The sequence below is a fragment of the Oryctolagus cuniculus genome, chromosome 12 (assembly GCF_964237555.1).
Source record: "Oryctolagus cuniculus chromosome 12, mOryCun1.1, whole genome shotgun sequence".
Classification (NCBI taxonomy): Eukaryota; Metazoa; Chordata; class Mammalia; order Lagomorpha; family Leporidae; genus Oryctolagus; species Oryctolagus cuniculus.
In genome coordinates this window covers 21,702,133-21,726,176 of record NC_091443.1, presented here as the reverse complement: position 1 = coordinate 21,726,176, position 24,044 = coordinate 21,702,133, and the positions used below count along the sequence as shown (strand labels likewise).

Genomic DNA, 24,044 nt, shown 5'->3' with positions numbered 1-24,044 from the left:
GCTCCTTCTTTCTCCTGCTCAGAGGCGGGGACAGAATGGGACTGCTCATTCTGCTCTGGCCAGAAATAGACAGGCTTCTGTAGTCTTGATGGTGTCCCTAAACCTCCACTCTTTGGTCTTGAATGTTCTCCTCACTTCTACATACAGTCTTGTTTGCCTTGGAGGGAGACGGCTTTTTGAGATCAGCCTGGCTCTCTGGTGAGTGGGAGTTGATCTTCCACTTAAGGGAGGCAGGAGCAACCCTTGTGAGCCCTCTTTGTGGGGAGGTTCATTCATGTTTCTCTCTTCCAGGGATGCCTTACTCCTTCCTTCTCAGGGCTTCCCATGTTGGGCCTTCTCCCCTTATCGGTCCCATCTTCCACTCTTCTGGAATGTCCTTGCTTGTACATTGAGTGCTGCACGCCTTGGTGACCCAAGATCTAATTGGAGCCCAACGTATGTGCAAGCTGTTTTACGTTCCATGAGGCCTCTCTGGCTGACACACCCACACTCTACGAGGAGTATGGAAATCAGCATAATTTAAAACTGGATGCCATGGTAATGACCAGCAGGTAAATATGGAACATTTGCAAGATGGTTGTGGCACTGTTATCAAAAATGGCCAAGAGAAGATAAACCAATGTGGTCTGCAGCAACAGCTGAAGAAGCTTCATGAAGGATGGCAATTGTGGCATGGGGCCACTGTCACACACAGGGATAGTGCTGATTTCTTGCAGAAACTTCCTACCTGTCCTCTTTCTCTTCCTATACCTTCCCACAATAGCCTGCCACTCCCAGGGCTCGCCTGTGGCTCACTTCTACTCTGACCGCAGTCTGAGTGATCTCATCACCTCTATAGCCAGAACCATCACTGTGACCTCCCGACGAGGCAACTTGCTCTTCGGCATACACCTCTCTTCCAAGATCATGGCTGGCTACCTTCTCCCCTGGGATGGCCCAAAGGCAGTGACATGAGGTGATCTAAAATGGACTTCACCCCCTCTCCCTTCTCGCCCAAATACTGCTGCCCCCTGTGCTTTCTGCCTCATCAAAAACCTGAACCAAATGAGACTCTGTAGCTGGTCTCTCTCTCTCACTGCTCTTTCCTGATCTTAAAGTACTGTCGGGTTATAGTGTTCCTTTCTCCTCTGCCACCCACCTAAGCAATCTTCAGCTCATGTTCTGGCTTCTACACACATCCTGCAGCCCAGCCTTGACATTGGCAGTGCCATCTTTCTAACACACTCCTCTGATGGCACTTCCACTGATCAGTGTCCACAGCCTCTCTCCAGCCACAAGCTGATACCCACTCCTTGTTCTGCATTTCCCGGCTCTATCATCTCACCCTTGCCTGTTTGCCCATCGTGTGTCCAGTCGTTCTCTACCAGCCAGTATTTGCTCTACCCTGAATGCTCTTTTGCCTCTGTGTTTTAATTCCATACCATTCTTGCTTCCTGAAATGCTTCCTCAATACGGTCTGCCCAGTGGAACCCGAGTTGCTGCTACTTTGAAGCTATCCATTCCTCCCTCAGGAAACTCAAATGCTGCTTATTCCCCGCTCCCCTAAAACTTGCAGTGTACTCAGCATTTGTCATGCAGCTATTATAACTGTGTGCATTAGTCTCTCTGGGTTGAAAGTTCTTTCACGGCCAGGGCATGTCTTCACAGAGCTTGTCCCCCATTGTAGGTGTTCAGCAAATGCGGCATGAACAAATATCACGATCTCTACACTTGGCAAAGAATTCACTCTAGCACATATAAAGGTATTTCCAGATCTTCTTGGAAAAACTGAATGAAAAGAGAAGCTTTTTAGGTGTACAATATTTGGAATTCCATGCGTAATTTTTTCATAGGATGCATTTTCCACCATTTGAAGCACCCTTATAGCAAAAGCATCTTTGTCTTTCTCATCCTCCATAACAAAGTGACTTTCTGGCTTGGGGCCCCCATTGGCATGTCTGTCAAGAGCAGCCCGGATGAGGCTGAACAGATTTGTCCTGACAAAAGCTGGGAGTCCAGGAGGCCCGCGTGAGCTCAGTTACGTGTCCGCTCCTCCCAGAAACAACGCTGCTTCTTCCCTGCTCATCTCTCTCTTCCAGCCATAGCCACAGCTTCACAGAATGAGACAGGAAGTTCTGAGGTTCCATGATTGCGGTTCTTGGCATTGCATGCAACAATGAGGGCATCTGGACCAACGTAAAGGATTTGAGCTTGTAGTCGGAGTTCATCCCTGGCCAACATCTTACAGGAGCTAGCATCCAAGTCATTGAAATTCCTGGCTTGGGGAATGAAATGGTCAAGGCTCTCAGTTCTCTGGTTTGTTTCCTTTGTAATGGAGTTTTGTTTTAATCCCTGGCAAGGCAAGATGCATTGCTGCCAACCTGGGGTGGGGGGTGGGGGTGTTCTTAAGAACTGGGATTTCCTTTTCTTTGTTCATCAACTCACATTGCAGGGAGGAGAGCTCTTAAGGCACATGGCACTGAGCTAGGCACTCAGATACATCAAAGGATGGATGGTCAACTGGAGCTTCCAGTTCCTAGGAATGCATCCAGAAATAACTCTTCAGGAAGGCCTAGCTCATCGAGTTCTCAAGTTGGATAAGAGCCTTTCCCAGGAGAACTACTCCCAAGACCTTCATTCAGACTCAAAGAGCAAGGCAGACTCTCATGTCTCTAACAGGGGAATTCTACTTGTCACGCTAGTTTTATAAAGAAAGGAGTGAACACTAATTGAGGCTCTCTAATCTGAGACTTGCACCCCATACTTGCTGACTGTTCACGGTGGCTTGCAAAGCACCAGTTTGCAACATGATTCAGTAGCTCAGGATTCTGTCAATCATCAGTAGACCTGGTGACCAAGCTGTGGGTCACCCAATGAGTGGTCTGGGAGGTCACTACACACTGTTGTGATGAATTGTGCCCTCGTGTGGCATTGACTGACCTAGACTTCTCTCAGTCATGGTCACTGAGTTTTCTGAGCAACAGCTTGAGGCTTTCCAAATAGCAAACACGAAATGGCAACAAAGTGGGAGCATGGAGTGGGCCTGAAAGCCAGGACTGTCCTTAAGGTCACTGCCGCTCACTCTGCAGAAGCCTTAGCATTGTTTCAACAAAAATAGAAACATGGTACAGACTAAAATCTGAAATATTCCAGCGTGTCGCTCGTGGGAACATACCAGACTTCTGAGCTGGCCCGCCCTGGATTCCTGGTCCAGTGGCAGTTGGAGCTGAGGAGGCTGTGTGGGGTTAATGCCATGTGTCTGGGAAAGCCTTGTCTGACTGTGGTTCATGATGGTCCCATGATGCTCCCAGAGGGACCCTGTGCCTGTCACAGGAGAACGAAGGGCTTCTAAGCACAGGATGGAATAGATTCTAGCCGGAGGTAACTATATTCTTAAAATGCCATCAGATGTCCAAGTCTCAGTCTCTAGAAATCCCTCACCATCAGTCAAGAAGTAACCTCAGCAGGCCCACCACCCCTTCCTCTGCCTCTGAGTTTCAGAAGCCCATCCCCTACCTGTGTTCCCTAAACCTAGGCTTGGTTCATCCAGGAGGCAGGGCCTGATTCCAGAGGATCTTGGATCCATTAGTAATGGATTAGTGTATCACAGAAAGCAGGAATATCATTTCTTCAGTACTTTAGCATTTCAGAAACTTTGCCAGCACTGTTTATTCAGCCCTACCACGGATGGGCTGTTTGCTCTTTATTTTACAGGAAATGATACAGAGGAGGAAAGATTTAGGGATCTGGAGGCCTGGGATCTAGTTCCGATTTCACTACACACTTGCTCTATGATTCTAGGTTTAATGACTTAATTTAGCCCTCTGTAGAATGAGCCAGGGGTACAGGAAGATGATTCTAGAAATTTCTTCAACATTCTCCCAGCCCAAAAACTCTGACCTAAAAGAATACAGGCAGGTATTTGGGTTGTGCTTTGCAAGATAATTCTCTTGTGGAGTTTTAATACAGTTGCTATTTAACTCTCGACTGTAGAATCCCAAACTTGGGGCTTATCCTGGATGTGTTTGGAATTTCTGCTAACCTATGATGTAGCCAAAACCTGATCCTTTCATGTCCTGATATAATTTTCGTTGACTTTTGAGAAAAAGTCTAAAGGTACATCCAGATACATCCCATAGATTGGAGAAATGGTTGGGAGACCTACTCCCATGAGAGTGAGTTTGGGGGTCCAGGGTGCCTTTTTCCCACTGGGCTACAGAGAGACAGAAGAAAGTCCAGGTTAGGAATGACAGTGACTCCACCCTTAGTGTGCAACTATTGCCTGCTTTTCCTGTCACTCTGCAAGTGGCATGTGCAGGTCTGCGTTTACCCTACAGATGGTCTTGAGGCCAGAGAGGCATCATCCTAATTGTTGATTTCATTCCAAATCAACAGTTAAGAGGTCTAAGGCAGAGATTCCTTGCTATTTTGTTGGTTTTTGGTCCCAAAGTCCTTTGCGATGTATTAAAATTGATTTTATCTGAGCGCATTTGTTCCCATCGGCTGGTTTACTCCCCAAGTGCCTTCAACTGCTGTGGCTGGGCCAAGCTGAGGTCAGGAGCTGGAAACTCAATCCAGACCTCCTATATAGGTGGCAGGTTCCCTACTACTTAGACCATCACCTGCTGCCTCCCAGGATGGGCATTAGCAGAAAGCTGGAGATGGGAGCAGAGCTGGGGCTCCAGTGCAAGTGTTCCCATGGGGGATGCAGGTATCCTAACCACTAGGCTAAATGCCTCCCACCCCCAAATCCCTGCTACCTTTGGGATTCTTACAGAGGCAATGGGTGACTCTCCTTCTGGAAAACTATACATTCACAACTTGAGATACAATTTTAGAGAATTCCTGTATGTGCTGAAGCCCAGGGACCCGCAGGTTAGCAGCCCCTAGTGGAAAGTGGACTAAAGGAGCTCACCAGCGGGACCATTACAGTTAGCCTGAGATAGCTGAGCCCCACGTTGGCTGCCAGAATTGAATAAGAAGTAACATAAAGCTTTCTCTCTCTTTTTTTTTTCCTCTGACCATCACCTGCTTTTCCTCTGTCTCTCCCCACATCTCGTCATCTCTTCTCGTTCCCGGTCACTCCTGTCCCCATCTCTCGCACGTCTTTGCCCTGCAGATGTTCCAGCCTGGTTGAAAAGCCTCCGCCTGCACAAGTACGCTGCGCTTTTCTCCCAGATGACCTACGAGGAAATGATGGCCCTCACCGAGTGCCAGCTGGAGGCCCAGGTACGTGCCCGAGGGGACTGCTCGGGGAGAGGCTGCCCCAGCCGGAGCTGAGGCTCGAGTCCTGGTCAGACCTTGTCTGAACCCAAGCCTGTCCCACCCGGTAGCTTGCCTTGTTCCAGCAACTGCCAGATGAGTAAGGCTGGGCTCCTGCCTGCAGAGCCCATGAGACGAAGACAAGCAGATAATCAGAGAGGAACAAGAGGGAGCTCCATAGCACTACGAAAAGGCAGGACCTGGGTGCACCCCGATGTTCCAGGGAGGAGTCAGTGCCAGCTCCAAGGCCTCAAACAGCAGCCCAAGGCCTCCCAGAGTCCGTGCCTCTCTCCCCAGTGCCCCTTTGGTGCTTGTGTCAGGAGGGACAGATCCATTGTCTGTTGTCCAGTTTGGTTACAAATTGGCTAACTTCTAACTGGACCGGTGAGTAGAAGCTACCGGGTCACGCTTCAAACCTGCCCCAGCACTTTTCCAACATCAGGTTCAGGCTGGCCTTCGTTGAGATGGCAGTAAATTGTACAAAATATTTTGTTTCTTCTGAACACCTTGAGTACCAGGCACCATCAAGAAAGAGAGTCTCCCAGGTCTTAGATGTCACTTGCTTCTGCGGCCTGGGAAAGGACAGGGTGCCTTTCGTCTAAGACAGTGAGTGGAGCCCCTAAAAGGAGCCCCATTTCCTACCATGCCGTGCCCAAGGAAACAGATCTGAGCGGTGTCTTTGTTTCCTTGTTTAAAATGCTATTTGCATGCTTCAAATTGACCTTAGTTTCTTTGAGCCATGGTTTCAAAGAATTGATGGTCTGGCCTGGCTAATAATATTTCACCCACAGGAAGAGGCGACTGTAGCGTTTGGGGCGTGGCTGGTGTGTGTGCATAGCTCCCTGCGGATCCCTGGCTTCCCAGTGCGCTTTCTGTACCCTCACTTAACCTCCGCAGGCCGGGCTGAATACCAGCATTGAGACAAGACAAAGCCCGAAGTCACTGCGACTTCTCCGAGTGAAAGGCACTAATTTCAACTTCCTAACATTCTCCCACCGCTCTTTGGATCTCGTTTGCTGCTTGTGATCCCAGAAATTGATGAATACCGTTTCTAAGAGCATTTTTGTGCTTTTGGGTCAGAGTTGGGGGAGGAAAAAAAAAAGATCTGTGTCATCAGTTGTTCAACTTGAGAAAAAAAAAAAAAAATTGACCCAGAGGCTAAAGCCAGAGTCCGGCACAGACTTCTCAGAGGAATTTAATTTACTGACACCCAAAGTAAAGGCTAAACAGAAATACAACCCCAGCATTTCATCTGAGTGGATTCAGTAGTCATTTGAATCTTGTTTTTTTTTTTTTTTTTTTTTTTTTTTTTAAGATTTATTCACTTATTTGAAAGGCAGCATTACAGAGAGAGACACATAAGGAGAGATTGTCCATCTGCTGGTTCACTCCCCAGATGGCCACAATGGCTGGGGCTGGACCAGGCCAAAGTCAGAATTCGGGTCTCCCATGTGGGTGGCAGGGACCCAAGCGCTCGGGCCATCTTCTGCTTTCCCAGGCGCATTCGCAGGGGGCTGCAGCGGAGCAGCTGGGACACACACCCACGTGAGATGTCAGCATCGCTGGCCTAAGGAAGGGAGACGTTGCTGGTATACCCATTGAATTCCACGCAGTAGTGACAAACGGTCACCAGACTTCACATAAGAGACTTGGTTTGAAAAAGAGCCTCCTGGGAAGTTCACTGTCTCTGTCATCAAGTGCTGGACTGGGAGCCTTTGGCTCTCCACGACAGGCTCGTCCACATTTGCCTGCAGGGACGACTGCATTGTGGGCACAGGTTGTCCCCTGCAACCTTCCTAGGACGCCACAGGTGGAATGAATGCCTGGGCTTCCCACCGCCCCGTGAGGGATAAACCCACGGAGGTGTTGAGAAAGCAGCCGGTGTCTCGATGGGTGTGGTGCCATCAGGGAAACTGGGGGACTGAAGTGAGAGCCACGTGTGACCTAAAAGTTATCTCTTAAGGGGGATAATTGTCTGTGCTGGCTTGCTGCTGCCTGAAGGTCATGGCCAGAAGGCAAATGTGGAGTCAGCTTGTCCCGGGAGAAGAGGTCCAGTACAGAGGAGACCAAGGAGAAGCCTTGGTGCGTGTGGAGGCGTCGGAGAGTGCGTAGGAAGAAAGGCCAACAAAGCTCTAAGTAGCCTCTGAGGGTCGCCAGCTGCTCTCAGAAATGATCTTCAGAACTGTAACCACTTGTCATTACAGAACGTCACCAAAGGCGCGAGACACAAAATTGTCATCAGCATTCAGAAGCTCAAAGAGAGACAGAATCTCCTCAAGTCATTGGAAAGGGTAAGTGACCACCAGGTGAGGAACGTTCTGGCCTTCAGCAGGTGCAAAGACACCAAGGAAAATTCTCAGTTGAATGTCATGGGCAGGCTTTACAGGGTGCATTTTGCCTCTTCCTTACCCAAGTCAGAAAAAAAAAAATAGAATGATTCAGAAGTGAGGTTCCCGTCTGTACCCTGTCGCTGATAGGTAGGTATTCCCTGGCCCCCGGCTGCCAGTGACCGCCACCCAGCACTCCGGTGCCATCCGCACCCTTTACCTTTATATCTGCCTCTGTCTTGTGCATCTTTGTAGAAATTAGTGAGGTGTTCACTTGAGTCAGAGGTGGGACTCTTGACCCAGCCGTGGAGGGGACAGGCCTGTGTGCTTCCTCCCAGGGCTCTCCCATGGGAGGATCTGTAGCCCTCACCAACAGGGGCACTCCAGGGCCCGCAGGCAAGTGGCAGCCAGGTGCAGCAGTGGGCTCCTGAGAGAATGACTTGAGGCCTTACCTGGGCAGAATGGGTTCCCATGACGTGGATAGGAACTGTCTCCAAAATGCTAAATGCCAGGAAAAGAGTTCAGTGTGCTCGTTATCCCATTTCATATGCTGCCTGCACCGGATCCCATCTCACCTTTGGCTCTAGATGTCACTTTGGTAATGGTGTCATTTTTAGGACTCGGTGACAGTATGACTTCCCCTAAGGTGCAAAAGGCAGAAGGCCTGTCCCACACACAGGCGACCCAGGGCTATCCCACCCTGGGGCTGGGCTCCCATGCACATGGATGCTGGGGGCTGGGGCATCTGCAGCCTGCAGAGCTCTGTTGTATCTCTTCTGGAGACTCAGGAAACCTCTAGAAGGTGACTGCAGAGTAGTAAGGGAGGAGGTCCACAGCAGGTTTATTAGCACATAGACTTTTTAGTGGAGTGGAAATATTTTTAACTATTCACAGAGATATGTGAGTATAAATTTAAATACACTATATAGTTATATTTAATGTATATTCTGTATGTCATATATATATGATATACAAGGGTGCTTCAAAACATTCATGGAAAAGCAAAATGAAAAGGTAAGTTTATTTTGGTGTAAAAAAAATAGCCATGCCTAGTTTATTTTTTAAATAATATGCATTTTCCATGAACTTTTTGAAGATCCTTCATACACATGGATTTCAAAAATATTTGCACCAAAATAAAATCCTTTTCATTCCATGTTTGGACAAACATTTTGAAGTACCCTCATAACATATGTAAATTGATAAAATAAGTTTCTCTTGAATTTTTATTTATTTACATGAAATCTGGCAGAGAACTCCCAGCTCTGCTCGTTCACTCCTCAAATGCCCACAATAGCCGGGAGCTGGGAGCTCAGTGCTGGTCTCCCATGGGGCAGCAGGGACCCAACTACTTGAGCCATTGCTACTGCCTCCCAATGTCTGGGTTAGCAGGAGGGTAGAGTCAAGAGCCAGAGCTGGGGATTGAACCCAGGTCCCCTGGTGTAGAACACGGGCATCTTAGCTGCTAGGCCAAATGCCTGCCCCAGGGAGGAAACTTGCTTTTGCAAACCCCCACCCCTCTGGTGGCTAGACAAGTAGAAGCTATACACATGCACAGTCATGGTTAAAGGCCTTTTCCTAACTCAAGTGAATTACAAATTGCAAGTGAAAGATCCAACTTGAACTTGAGGTTACTATTGTTAGTCTTAGTTCTATGCCAACTCCCTTACCAAACAGCTTGTGTAACAGAGTGATTATTGCCATTTTTAATATAAAAAACATTCTCTTTAGGGGAACATTCAAAATGCCAGTGTTCTCCTTATCCTCTAGGAGGTATTTCTGCACCCCAATGTGTCTGAGGATTAGGTTGCTAAGCATTATGGTGACAGAGTAGCTCCCCACCCCATATTCCCAGGGCATCTCTCCCCAACTCACATCCTCTGTCACTGCGGAAAGGCACACCCCTGGGAGGCAAAGGGTTGGAGCTGCTGTTTTACTCCCCGGAGCCCTGAGCTAAAATTGCATGAGGAGCACCAGGCCAGCGAGGGAGCGCAGTGGCCCTGCTCTGCCTTACTGTCTAGCCTTCTGTGCATCAGTAACGTTGTCTGTGTCTGATTTCACACTGAGAATAATACAGACTCACAAAAAAGTGCTTTATCCCGGGTTCGCGGGAATGGGGAGGTTAAAAAAGGTGCCTAAACCTAATATGTGGTGTGATGGCGGCTAATGGCCAAGAGGGAAGCCGTGCTGCATTTATCCGTCTGTGGTCAGAACCCCTGCATGCTGTCCCTGCGGGAGCTGATGGAGTGGGGGTGAGGCTCTCAGCCTCTGGGACCCCTGCCTCTCCTGCCCTTCAAGGGAGGGGCTGTTTGTGACCTGTGATCACTGGGCACCACAGAGGCAGACCCAGAGCAGCCACGTCTCCGGCACCTGAGACCACCCTGGCCCCATGGTGCAGGTGGAAGTGCTGTCGTCATGCCCTTGCCAGCCTGCAGCATTCTTACGTCACACAGAACCCAGAGATCTCTAAGGAGATCGCTCGGACCCCACCCGAGCTAGTTCATAATCAGGTGTGGCTGCAGGTGAGCTCCTCCATTCAGCTACTGGACACTGACCAAGCAGCTAGCTTGGGCTCGATTGCCCTGTCCACTGGAGGTTAAGCGTGAGTAATCCAGGCCCTGACCATGGGGAGCTTGGCATGTGTGTCGGAACACACAGATCCTCTTTAGCACAAGGATTTCAGCTTGTTTCCACGTCCCCAAATTGGCGTGGCCTGGCCAGTGGCAGAGCCTCGCCACTGACTGACGAATGCAAGGAAGAAAAAGAGAATGGGTTTAAGTGGGTGCTATAGGAAGGGTGGGGCCCGAGTCACCTCCTGGAGCTGCCTGAAGCCCTTTTCCAGGTGTCTGCAGGCCCAGGAAGGGCAGACCTGGCCTCCCCAGAGACCCAAAGACTGGCCAGGACTGTGTTAGTCGGAAAGGACTTGGCTTCCTGTTGGTCTGACAAGTGCCGCTGTGCCCCCAACAGATGGCTTTCAAAGCGATTGGGAGCTTGGCATTGCTGGCGGTGTGAGAACGCTCCCAGCGTGTGTGGGGCTGTGTTAGACTCGGGCTGTGTGGGATCAGTGGAGACTCGGGTGCATTCCCTGTCTGTCACCATGGAGAAATTAGCTCCACAGCGGTCGAGGACGCTACCTTGAATTCTGTTCAGCTTGTTTGCCTGCCTCATTCTCCATGTGGATACCGGGTGCCGAGTTCAGGAATCCACTTTATTGAGTTGGGAGAGGACCACAGTGCCACTCCCAGTGTGGACACAGGCAGGGGATTGGCAGATGGGCAGTAAGTCAGGTGTTGTCTTGAGGAGTCCTGGGAGGTTGCAGAGTACAGAAAGTGGCCAACACTCCTCACGGTGCTTAGTGTGGTTGCCCCCAACAGAAGGATACGTAAGATTTGAACTCAGGGCATGTGTGTTTCCTGTTCTCAAGAGTTCAGCTCTTAGCAGATCCAAATTCTCCTTCCCTTGCCTGAGCTACAGAATTCAGGCAGAGGTTCAGTGGCAGGTGACAGTATCTCAGCCATGCATGGGGACAGCAACCCCCCAACTCTGCTTGCCCAGGCTCCTTCATGGGGGAGCCCCATGCCTTTTCTCCCTTTTCAATCCCCTCCTCCAGTCATAGGCTGGGCCAGGAGGTCAGTATCCTAGCAATGCCGGTGCCAGGTAGACAGTTGGCAGGAACTCACGGTAGGGGCCAGGGTTCTCGGGTTGACACCCAGTTGTGTCAGGAGAGGCTGTGACTACTCTCCTGGCATGGGGCCTGCTAGGTTGCCTCCAAGTGCCCTGTCCTGGTCAAATCCCCAGGTCCAAAGTCAAGGCAAGCCAGTTGCATGCTGATGGCCAGACACTGGAAAAAGGTACAGGAAACCCAGGCACGAGGAGGGCCCGGCCCAGCTCTCACCCTGGGCTGCCAGCACCGGTGTGGCTGCTCCCGCTGAGGCACTGCTGCTGCTGCAGAGGCAGCGTGGGTCCCTGGACGCCCATCTCTTTGAAAGAAAGGGACTGTCTCTTCCCTGAAACAGGTTGCCCAGTGGCTCTGGCCAGGGCTGCAACGATCCCAGTGGCTAATTAGAATTTCACCTCCTTCAGAAATCCCTCGTGCCAGCTGGGCTAAGGCCCCATCCAGGCTCTGCTTCCACCCCCTCCACCCCCAGATGCAGCAGTGCCAGGGCAGGGCTGCTGGTGTCCTCCTCCAAGGCTGCCCTGTGGAGCGTCCAGCCCCCGACAGGCCGGCTGGAAACGTGTGGGGCGGGAACGATCGTGTTCCGTGTGCTTGCGTTCCCCGACGTCATCGAGGCATTTTTGCTGGTCAGAGGGGGTCCCGGGAAGGGCACTGGCGTCCAGAAAGTTAAATACTTCATTAGCAGGCAGGGCCTGGAGGATCCGTGTCCTTCCTCTTTGTCGGAGCAATAGTTCCATCTGCACAAGCAGTGGGGCAGTGCCCACCCCTCCCCCATGCCAGGGAAAAGCCCCTGGCCCCCACCTACAAGCAGCCAGGCCCTGTGACCCTCTGGAATAGACAGCACTGTATCAGCTTCCCTTTTCCTAATTAGTAATGTCAGTATATCAAGCCGTACACGCACAATGTTCCAGTCTTTTGCAGCGAAGACCTGGATATATTACATGCACATGCGTATTTGAGCATGCCTGTTCCTTACACACTTCCCTCCAGAATGAGCCTCCCAAAACACATCCCTCCCCACTCATAACCTTCCCTGGTTTCCCTTCTCACCCCAACCCAGCCCACAACCTCCATGGTGAACCCCGGGACCCTCGGCCCCACCCTTCTGCCTGCACCCACCCCGCTCCACTACAGGCCTCCTCGAAGTTCCCCATGCTCCCACCTCCAAGCGTACCCTCAACCTGGGCCACTCTGTCCCAGAAGCCTTGTGCCCATGCGCCTTTGGGTCCTTGCTCCCATGCCATCCCTGCCAACAGCTGCCCTGCACAGCAGCCCTGGCCGGCTCCCAGCCCCTGGCATGGTCTCTTCATCTCGCAGTGGGATACAGACCCCCTGGCCTAGTACACAGCCCCAAAAACCTGGAGCACTAGGCACCCATTGACTCGGGTATCAAAGACACACAGAGCATCATGACACTGACCTGCAGCTGTACAGGACTGGCGTCTCCATAGCCACCTGCTGCAGCAGGAGCTAAGGCACACACCAAGCTGCCGAGAGCTTGGCCCACAGTCACGAAATGGTGCCAGAATCTGACCCAGAGTCTATACTTTGAGTCGCCACCCTGGGCTGCTGGTGGCATGGGCTGAGAGATGGGGCGTGGATGGCTTCCTTCACGCGTAAGGAGTCGCACTTGGGCTGCAAGGCCAGCCCATGACCCAGCCTCTAAAGAGCGTGGGGTGAAGTCGAGGAACGCGTCTTGGAGGAAGCCAGGGAAGAATGTGCCACTCGTGGCCTGGGGCCGGGTGTCTTCCTCCCTGCACACACCTGTATCCGCCAGGCCTTCTCCGGGGCTGATGGCAGTGGGACAGTGGCAGCGGCTGCTTTCCCTGAGAGCGTTCCGATGAACAGGCAGCCGGGACTCCTGGGTGGGAGCAGCCGGGGTCGGGGAGGGGCAGGCGTGGCAGGGGGACACCCTGTTCCTGAGCCTGATGTCGAGGCCTCTCCCTCTGTCCATGCAGGACATCATTGAGGGGGGCAGCCTGCGCGTCCCCCTCCAGGAGCTGCACCAGATGATCCTGACTCCCATCAAGGCCTACAGCTCCCCGAGTGCCACCCCGGAAGCTCGCCGCCGGGAGCCCCCGGCCTCGCAGCAGCCCTCGCTCATGGGCCCCGAGAGTCAGAGCGCTGACTGCAAGGACAGCGCCACGGCCAGCAGCGCTTCGGCCAGTGCCTCGGCCGGGGCCAGCGGCGGGCTGCAGCCACACCAGCTGAGCAGCTGTGACGGGGAGCTGGCCGTCGCCCCCCTGCCGGAGGGGGACCTCCCTGGGCAGTTCACACGCGTCATGGGAAAAGGTATTGTCCTCCTTAGCCCCAGAAGGATGAGCAGCTCAGGGTGGAGGCACCTGGACTGACGTCCAGGCCCTGGGCTCCGCCTCCCCAACCCCGTCTCTCTGACCCCCTCGGCCTTAAAGGAGATGGAGCCCTCCCAGTAGTCCTTGGGGGAGGCTGACAACCGTGATTTCACAAACAAGCCATTGGCTCCGTGCTGCCGCTCCCCAAAGCCGGAATGGCAGAAGCAGGTGGGCAGCCAAATGGGGGGTTGGTCCTTTGGCCCAGAGCCCAAGAGCCCCCTGTGTGGGAGGGGCCAGGCCCATGACAGAGGCCTCTGACCCTCACCGCTTCAAGTCTTCTGCCAGGTGCCCCACGGTGAGGATTCTCTGCACAGAGCCGTCATGTTCATACTCTCCAGGGTGGCTGCACCACCAGAAGCGCTTAGGACTCCTAGCATGGGATTACTCGGGTTTGTGTGTGCCAGGCACGGGTCTCCGTGCCAGTCACCCAGATGCCTCTATTCTACAGAAGAGGAGACTGGGGCACACGGGCTGAGTAGCCCACCTCAGCTTATACAGTAGATGGCTGGGATTTCAACCCTGAAGTCTACCATCTGTGCTTTCTTATAAGCTCACGATGGAGCAAGGGTCCCCACTGTTCCACGTGAAATCTTAGGGTACCATTTCTTTCTTTCTTTTTTTTTTTTTTTTGGACAGGCAGAGTGGACAGTGAGAGAGAGAGAGACAGAGAGAAAGGTTTTCCTTTTGCCGTTGGTTCACCCTCCAATGACCGCTGCGGCCGGCGCACTGCGCTGATCCGATGGCAGGAGCCAGGTGCTTCTCCTGGTCTCCCATGGGGTGCAGGGCCCAAGCACCTGGGCCATCCTCCACTGCACTCCCTGGCCACAGCAGAGAGCTGGCCTGGAAGAGGGGCAACCGGGACAGAATCCGGCACCCCGACCGGGACTAGAACCCGGTGTGCCGGCGCCGCTAGGCGGAGGATTAGCCTAGTGAGCCGCGGCGCCGGCCCAGGGTACCATTTCTTAATTCCCACCCTCTGGGCGAATGCAGCACTGCAGGCCCTCACCTGGGACTGTGTGCAGTGCACAGCCTACACATCCATACTGGACTGCCTTGCCTAGCAGACAGTTCTCTCGCCCCATTCTCTTCACTCACGCCATGCCTCCTCATCCTCCAGGTCTAAGTAAGGGAGTAACAAAGCCTGATCCCCTGGGTGGGGTAGGGTGCCCCTCTCCCAGGCCCCCAGCCCCTGTCCTCTCCTTGTCTGTACCCGGTTTACATTGGATTGCCATTGTCTGCTTCACCCTCTCCATTCGGCGGCAGCACTCTCAGACTACTTTTAATAGGCGCAGGACACCCTGCCTGTAGCACAGCACCTTGCTTGTGCTAGGTGCCGGCCAAGTAGTGGGCACAGGCCGAAGGGTGACACCAGTACCTAAAGTTAGCCTCGACCCTGGGCTAGCCAAGCACACCGCGGCCGCACTGGGCGGCTGTCTGTAGGGCAGGCGGGAATCCACAGCGGGGTCCTTCCCCGTGGTCCTGACCCTTATGTCCACATCCTTGGAAATGTCCAGTGTTAAAATAACTTGTGCCTGATGGATGTGTCTTGACTTGGAAAAAAAAAAAATGCGGCGAATGCTGCCCCTTTCTCTTACAGCAGGGGAAGCCAGTTTTTCCCCTGTGTTGTCACTCTTTCAGAGCCAAATTTTTCACCAAAAGAAATGGACATCTGACCTTTAGAGTTGCAATAGGTGCACAGCCCCCACCCTCCATGGGTCTCCTAAAAAAGACTTTAATTCATGAAAATCTGGTGCACCAGGAGATAACTCCTAGCTTCCCTTCCGGCTTGATGGCCGGGGGGCTCCTTGCTGTCCCCTGCTTGCCGCCCCACCCACCCCTGGGCTGTATGGGACCAGGCCTGACACAGCTCTGCCAAGCCCGTCTTGAGGCAGTAGTGTGACAGAGGGGCCCTGGCCCCTTGCCAACCCTCTGCTACTGCTTCTGTTTAAACTGTAGCTGGTTTACAACAAATTACAAACCAGTTCCCACTCCACGTTAAACAAAACAGTGCCCAGGGAACGACAGCCCCCTCCCCCCACCCCTGGTGATCCCTGCACTGTTTCTTCCAGAGGTGGCCCTGTGATGTTTGGGGCCGTCTCCTGCAGGACTTCATCATCGCTTATGAGTGCGCGAATGTCCATTTTTACACACACTGGTGGTCTTTTCATTCTTGTCTGCAGCTTGGTTTTTTTAATTTTTTTTAAACACTATATACTTTGAATATTTCTACCACCACTGTATGCATGAACCATAATTGGTTACCAGGGTCCCCGTAAATGGACAAGTGGGTGTGATTGCAAACACTGCGGTACTGAAAATCTATATGCCAAGGCACAGAATCAATGGGATCCTGTGAGGCACTGGTCAGGTGGGGCCAGGGAGAGGAAGGAAGAAGTCAAGGGTGATGCCAGGTGTCCAGCTGGAGGGGCCAGCGTCCTCGCTCTGGTTCCCTTCTGTGTCCCGTCATCTCTCCCCCTACACGCTTATGGCCTTGTAAAGACCACCACCAAATTGCAGCCAATGGCCTCTGACGCGAGCAGAACGGCTGCCCTCCTGTGGCCGGGAGGAATCCAGTGTCTCCGCTCTGCCCCCAGACTGACCCTCTCCGTCTTCCTATACACTGGCTGGGTGTGTCGGAAGCTGTGTGCGTGTAGCCGGGAGCCTCACTTTGAGAATAGACTTCCCACTCCTGTGCACGCCCACACACACACAGCCCTGCCCCCTGGGAGGCTCGGAGGCCCCTCTCACGGTGCCTCTTCCAGGGCCAGGGCTGGGGGAAGCAGTGCTCACGGCTGTTCTCTCCGACGCCACTCGGCCGCAGCAGACTTAATATAGAACGGCATGCCTGGACGCAACCCAAGGGGCTTCGCGGGGCCTGTGACTCCAGGGGAATGAGGAGCCTCTTGGCCTTGTTCGTGAACCTGATGGCAAGCCACGGGCACACATACCTCTCAAAACGTTGGTCCCGAAAGGAAATCAATCAGAGGCAGATCTCGCGGGGTGGCGGCGGTGTGCGTTGTTCTGATTCTCTCTCTCTGATTCGCAGTGTGCACCCAGCTCCTGGTCTGCAGGCCTGATGAGGAAAACATAAGTTCCTACTTACAACTCATAGACAAGTGTCTGATTCACGAGGTGAGTGCGGGCGGCTCTCACGACACTGTCTTCCTCGGGGCTGAGAAATGCTTCTCGAAGTTTCTGGGATGCGATCCTTGTGGTGGCCAACACCTTGTTGTTGGGGAGTGGACGGTTGTTGAGTTGAACAGCTACAGCAGCCTCCCACCTCCCACACAGCATCCCAAGGTCACCCAGGCTGGGCCGGAGCAGGAGAGGGTGAACTCCTGACTCCAGGAGCCCTGAGTGGCCCAGCCTGGGACCAGGGCGTGGAGAAGGTGGGTGAGGGAGTGTTGAAACCTTTTGCCTTCTAGTGCAGGGACACTGGAGGCTGAACAAAAAGGAGGGACAGTGCGTTAGGGAGAACAAGCATGTGGGTGGACGGACGGCTGCACTGCTCTGAGGTTGGCTGGTGCACAACTCGCAGGCACAGCCTTCACGCATAGGGCCAGGCTGTCCCCTGGGCCCAGCTGAGCGGCATCTGCCCTGGTGGCTGCCCCTGAGGGACCTGTAGGGAGAAAGGCTTGCGCCTCAGGCCCAGGATTCCAGTGGCTCCCTGAGCACACAGCACCCCCACAAGGAGCTCGGAGACCCTGAGGGTCAGGAAGTCCTTCTGCAGGGTTTTAATGTGAGCGGGGACCCCAGGGAAGGAGACGCCCTGAGCAGCAGTGCAGCCACTGCCTCGGCCGCCACGCAGCTGATGGTCCCTTGTGGTTTAGGGGCGACGTATGTCGCTGCCCACTCCTCACACACAGGCTGCAGTCTCCCTGTGGGACGCCATCCCTGCCACCCCCAATCCTCCATGTTTAGTTGCTTCTCAGTGAGTTCTTGTGTGCCCAGGCTCTCTGTTGTAGCTGGGTACTCAGGCAGACGGCCCATCTCTGCAGTTTCCAGCTCTGCATAGTACTGGCTTTTCATGGAACCCACGTTCCACGTCGGCGCTCCCAGAGCAAGCAGGCACTGTCTTGAGGGCTGGTGTGTGTGTGGTTTCTGGAAGGCACGAGGCCCGCTTTTTTTATTTCCAAGCCTGACTCTGCACATGCCTGAGCAGCAAGGAGCGGCAGAATGAAGGCGTGGAAGTGGGTTTCAGCTCATTCATGCCATGGGTCCTGCTGCACAGCTCCCGGGGTGAGGACAGTGGCCGAGACAGAAAACACAGGCCACTTGTCCGTGAGGGCGAGGGCTCAGAGCAGGGGCCACGGGGCCTTAAGCCAGAGCCAGAGCAGGGCCTTTGCTGCAGGCCGGCGCCCGGGAGGCCAGCTAAGGGCTGGGGAAGGAAAGACTTGGTCAGCGAGGGCAGCCCAGGACCCAGAGTGTGGGCTTCGTGTTCGGTTGCATGGAGGACACTTATAGCGGGTCCTGAGATGGGCAGGTCAGGGGATGACCTCCCAAAAAAGCGACCCAGAACCCTGCTTCCTCCCTGTCCTGCTCTCGGCATGGAAGCTTTGAAATGGAGAACAAGGGACTTTCCACTTGGCCTTGGTTCTGCTGAGCCTCAGACTAAACCAACTGTTTAGGCTCTCCAGCTGTCTCTGTGGGACACTGCACAAGCTTCTCGACCTACACCAGCCCCTACACTCAACCTGTGCCTCCCCACCCCACCCCTCCCCACCCCAGGCACCGTGAGACTCAGGCCTGTTCCTTAGCTCAGCTCCTTAGCAGTCCAGGGCCAAGATGGCACCATGTGGTCTCGTCTCCTGCTGGCATCCATGGAGGGGGCTCTGGCCAGGGTGGTTATGGGCAGGAAAGAGCTCGTGACGCATCTGCTAGGTTGATTCCCCGTCAGGATGCAAGGGAAAATGTTGCTCAAGGCCTCCTCTTATTATTGTAGTTGGAGAAAGAGGAAAGGCGTCTGAATAATTTTCCACAGCCTGGGGTTGCTGTGTGTGGGCAGAACACGCCTGCCCTGGGAGGCCAGCGTGAGGCAGCGGCTCCGTCCTGGCTGAGGTTAGCCTGGCCTGGGCCGAACAGGCCTCCCTTTGAGCACCTGCGCGTGCTGCTCTGCAGCCGGCTTGAGCCGGTAAGGTGTTGACTAAGCTGAGCCGCTGCCCTTCCTGTCCAGGCGGTGAGAGGCAGGGCAGCGGAGCTCTGGGCTCTCCTGCACCTCCTGAGCCACAGGCGCAGGCCGCCCGGCTCCTCGTTGTCTCGGGCTGGTGCTGGGAGCCAGGCTCCAGCCCCTTGCTGTCTCAGCTGCAGCAGGGCCCGGGGGAGGGCGTGGGTGTGGGCCGGACGGGGCCATCTATTGGCTGGAATCTTCCCTTTCTCGCCAGTCCCCCAAGCCCGCCATGGTGCTGCAGCGAGGCACCAGGCGCCGAGCCCCTAGTGGATCCCCTGCCACAGAGGGCTGCTCTGCAGGCACAGGAACCAGTTTCCAGATCCCTGGAGCCAGCCACGACCTAGCTCCGGCTTGCTCGCTCGCAGCCCTGGCTCAGCTCTGCCGAGGGGCTGGCTCCTGTCCACGACCCCGGATGGCAGGAGCTGCTGCCGCAGGTGCTGAGTGAGGGAGCTGACCTCACTGTTTGCTGTCTGCCACTGTGGGAGAGGACGGCTGCTCTGTGCAACCAGGAACTCTTACAGGGGTCAGCCGCTTCCGACGAGGCAGCACGTTCTACGCAGTCTGCGTGCCTTTCGGGTGTTGTCCTCACAACATCGCTTTGAGAGAGAAGTTACTCACCTGTCTCCAGAAGGGGCCGAGTCTTGGGTGGAAAAAGTTATTTAAGGGTGTGCAGGGAGCTGAGCCCTGCCTGTCTCCTCCAGAACCTTCATCCCACCCACTGGGCTGGACTCTCTTCTCCCATCCGTCATGATCACATCGTGTGTCCTCACTCCACATTTGGCTGTGTAAGCCAATCAAAAGCAGAGTTCCTTCCCCCCGTTTACTGATCTGGAAGAAGCTCTCGCCTTGGCCCGTGTGGGTGGACACTGGTAGCCGTCACCCACGGTGAGAGGGACAATGGGAGAACCACATCCTCACTTTGCAGCCACGGGACCCTGCCGCCTTGCGTTGCAGGCACTCTGACCTCGTCTCTGCTGGCCACTCAGCCTGCTTACCCACCTTGGTGGCAGCTGGAAGCCGAGTCACCCAGGAGCAAGGGGTCTCCCAGTGGTCAACATGGGAATCCATCATGCGCATTGTCTTGGCTTTTGACAACAGAGCGCTCTCCTGCATGTAGGTCCTTTGAGATGAAGTATCGTGAGGAGGAAACTAAGCTGTCACCCCACACACACACTTAAGGAAATTAGCCATTTAGTATGTTCCTCTAAGAAATATTTTATTACTCCTTAACAGATTCCAGGCCTGGTTGACAAAAGTCCTGGGAATATTTTCTTGTCCTTTTTACTGCTGATCAGCCAAACCAATGGATTCCCCACAGTGTGTTCTGGGCACTCTGCAGGGGTTCATGCATTTCCTGGGGTCCTCGCCATCTAGAACACCGCATGTCTGTGCTCAGCCTGTGGCAGAATCACCAGGGAGAAGCCCTGGGTCAGACACAGGCTCCCCGGACTCCCCTCTAGTTCTCTGTCAGGCTCCGGGCCGGAGGGAGGGGCCTGGGGAGCTGCACTGGACTGGTCCCTTGGGGTGATTGTCACGTAGCATGAACTTGAGAATTGCCCACACTGGGGACCCATAGCCCTGTCTGGTTCTTCCCTGGCCTGCTCGCTCAGGCAAAATGTCCCATGCTCCAACTTTATTAAGCTATACTTGAAAGTAAATACATTGGGTCTCTTATTTTCCTAAACTTTAGGTTGAAGTCCAGACTGGTGCACGGAGGTTTGGGGGGGGCGGGGGGGGGGGCGGCGCACAGGGCCTCTTTCCTGGAGCTTTCTCAGCAAAGCCCTGAGGCTCAGAGAATGGACTCCATTCTCCAAAGCCACGCTCACCTCTCCCGGGTGACCACATGCCATCAAACGCATTGATTTTTGGAGTGGTTTTGAATTTCAATTGATTATGCAAATTCAGGGGTGCCTGCAAACGCCAGCGTGTTCAACAATCTGTTTTACAACCCATTTTTGAGTCCAGAGTCCTGGAGGGGGTGGGGGGAGGTCTGGATCTGCCAGACGTGCACCCAGAAACGAGGCTTGTCGCAGCTTACTGCACGTACCTTACCAGGCACCTCCCGTGTCCAATAACTTGAATTTTCAGTCCACGTGGCTTCTGAATTAGACAGACTGCTGTTTGGACCAGGTTGGAAACAGGTGACAGAAGGCAATTTCCAAGACTTTGACGTGTTCCCCCTATTAATTGCACATTCCTCCTCCTCATGCCAGGCTGCACCACCCATTTAAAAGTCCTGTTTGTTTTTGCAGGCATTCACGGAGACACAGAAAAAAAGATTGTTGTCATGGAAACAGCAGGTGCAGAAGCTCTTTCGGTCTTTCCCTCGGAAAACCCTTCTAGACATATCAGGATATCGACAGCAAAGAAAGTACGTTGGGGTCTCTTGGTATTGCACAGTGGGTGCCTGGGTACCCCGTTGCCTGCTTGGGTTCTTGGGGCTGGAATCAGGCCAGGGGCAAGGCGTCAGGCATTGTTGACAAGCCCATTCCCTAAACAGGTGGGGCTGGAAAAAGGCTGTAAGAGAGTGAGCGTTCCCAGAGGAGCTTTGTTAACTCAATTTACGTTGTCAAATGATGTATTGGTCTGGATGGGCAGCCAAGGGCAGAGTGAGGGGGGACCGAATAAATGCCAGGCAAACGCTGGCGGTTTACCCGCAAGCGGGGCTCGAAAGGACAGTGCTGGCTGCTCTCTGGGCGCCTCCAGGAGTAGTATACGCTTCTCCTCCCAAGCTGCAGACAAGCTAATTATAGTGGGTGGCAGGGTGAAGCACCCAGCGCTGGTCTATTTTGGTCTGCGCTGCGTGGAATAGTGGAACAACACCGTTCTTGATCGATCTTAGTGCTGTAGCCGGCTGGACACAGCTAAAAATCAGCCTGGACTCTGAAACTCTTCCCTTGATACGGATTCCAATGGAGGAATCCGATTGCATGGCATGGGAAAGGTGAATTGTGAGGGAACTTTGAGGGAAAAATTAAGGCTGGGGCAAGGGTTGAGTTAAGCCTTGAATGATAGGGAGTTGTTTGGAAATAAGAGAATGATAATGCAAACATCCCAGGGGAGAGAAGGCAACATTCTATTTTACATTTTAAAACATGGGCAGATAATCATTTCTTCGCTTGCACCTAAAAGGCTCTGAATTCATTTCATTTCCCAGCGCATATATAGAAGCTCTGTCTGTGTTGTGAAAAATTTTTGGCATTTATTTGCATAAGTATGCCTTAAAACACCACTGTTTTGTATTATTTAAGGAAGATAAGGCCTGTTGGAGTTTGTGAAGAGTATTCATGAAAGATTAATTTTAAAACTGACGTGTTGGTCCCTTCCCAGCATATATAGCACTGTTATTTATTAAACAAACATTTATTTAGCACTTACTGCGTGCCCAGTGGCAGCCAAGCCCTTTCAGACCATTTATACATTTAATCCTTGCAGTATCCTTACCAGGGAGGGCTGCTGTTATGGGAGTAGTTGAAAAAGTTCATGGAAAAATGGAATGAGAAGATCAGTTTTATTTTGGTGTGAAAAATTCTGGAAATCTGTGCATACAAGGGGTCTTTGAAAAGCCCAGTAAAACTATGTATTGTGAAAAACTATGTATGTATTTCAAAACTTTTTTGAACCAAAATAAATGAATCTTTCAATGCCATTTCCATGAACTTTTGAAGTTCCCTTACATTAGCCTGAGTTTAGAGATGAGTTGGTCAGCAGTGACACCAGGACTTCGACCGAGCAGGCCAGCTCCAGAGAGCCAGGCACCTCTCACAGCCTCAGGCTGATGTTGGCAAGAGATGGTCCAGGGACAGACATGTGGCACAGAGGTTAAGCTGCTGCTTGGGATACCCACTCCCATATCAGAGTGCCGGGTTCAAGTCCTGGCTCCACTCCGATCCCACCTTTACTGCTGATGTGAATTCTGGGCGGCAGTGGGTGGAAGGCACAGCTACTTGGATACCTGCTACCAACATGGGAGAACTGTACTGAGCTCCACGCTTCTGGCTTAAGCCCCTGACCCAGCCCTGGCTGCTGCAGGCATTCTGGGGAGTGAACCAGTGGATGAAGGATCTCTGTGTCTCTCTGCCAAAATATTTTTTAAAGACAGTGCGGTCAGGCACAGCAGCACTCTTTCTTGCCAGCTCCCTGGCCCCAAGCTCTCTGGGAATGCCAGCGTTGGTGGGTGGGCCCCCACCTGTGCACCCTGAAGGCTTCTGTGGCTCAGGGCCTGTCAGCCTGCTGTGTCCTTGCTGCACATCAGAGAGCCCTGCTCGGCCCAGAGCAGAGGGCAGTCACAGACCCCTTTCTCCAGGTCTGAGGAAAGCTTGGGTTGGGCTAACCCAAGGTTTCCCAGGTTGGCATCCTGAATGGACTTTAAAAAAAGATTTATTCATTTGAAAGGCAGAGTGAGAGAAAGAGAGCGAGCGAGAGATCCTCCATTTGCTGGTTCACTCTACAAATAGCCGCACTAGTCAGGGCTAGGCCAGGCCAAAGCCAGGAGCTTCCTCCAGGTCTCCCACGTAGGTGCAGAGGCCCTAGGACTTGGACCATCATTCACTGCGTTCCCAAGCACATTAGAAGGGAGCTGGATGGGAAGTGGGGCAGCCAGGACTTGAACCAGCACCAGTATAGATGCCAGCATTGCTGGCGGTGGCTTACCCTGCTACACCATGACGTTAGCCACAACTTTTTTTTTAACTGATTTCTATGAGAATGAATTCAGTCGTCAGTTGTAGATGTTTAACTGAGAATCGCTGAAGTACCAGAGAACATTTTGTTCTCCTGGGTATGTCCTCTGGGATCTCTTGATGCTATGGGTTTGCTTTGAAATCTTGTATCTCCAATAATTCAGGGGTAACTGTAGCCCGGCCTCTTGTTGAATGATCACAAAACTCAGGTTAATTGGTCCTTATAATGCTGTGTTATCAAAGACTTTTCATGTGTTTCCATGTATTGAGCCCTGTCGGACTGAGAAAGCAGAGAAGGAGAGGTGCAGGGGGGGCAGGCGGAGCGAGAGAATGAGGACTGGAGGCTCACTGGTGGGGCTGTGGTCTCTGCCCAGAGGCAGGATGGGTTCCTTAAGTCAGGCACCCCTAAGCCACCCACGCCTTTAGGCACAGGGCCAGAGGCAGCAGCAGCCCTCAGCCATGCTGGCTTCCTAGTGACCAGCCAAGGACAGCGCCAGCAGGGACCCCCACCCCAGGAGACAGCCAGCCTCACCAGCCGCCCCCTCCCATCCCGCTCGCTTGTCCACTGACTCAGTGTCCCAAGGCAGAGCCCTCCACCCA

The 24,044-nt window shown here is 53.2% G+C and overlaps 1 protein-coding gene across 4 annotated transcripts in view; it reads left to right on the top strand.

Moving 5' to 3' along the window:
• Positions 1-24,044, top strand: part of SAMD4A (sterile alpha motif domain containing 4A) — a 228,665-nt gene that overhangs the window by 186,302 nt on the left and 18,319 nt on the right. For 3 of the 4 annotated variants that reach the window (XM_051822872.2, XM_008269681.4, XM_051822873.2), the window contains 5 exons: positions 5,099-5,208; positions 7,446-7,532; positions 13,203-13,536; positions 16,642-16,727; positions 21,015-21,133. In XM_051822872.2, coding sequence (XP_051678832.1) covers positions 5,099-5,208; positions 7,446-7,532; positions 13,203-13,536; positions 16,642-16,727; positions 21,015-21,133 — 736 coding nt within the window. Of the gene's footprint in view, positions 1-5,098; positions 5,209-7,445; positions 7,533-10,032; positions 10,171-13,202; positions 13,537-16,641; positions 16,728-21,014; positions 21,134-24,044 lie in introns of those variants that run through there. The other variant, XM_051822874.2, reaches the window with a different exon arrangement.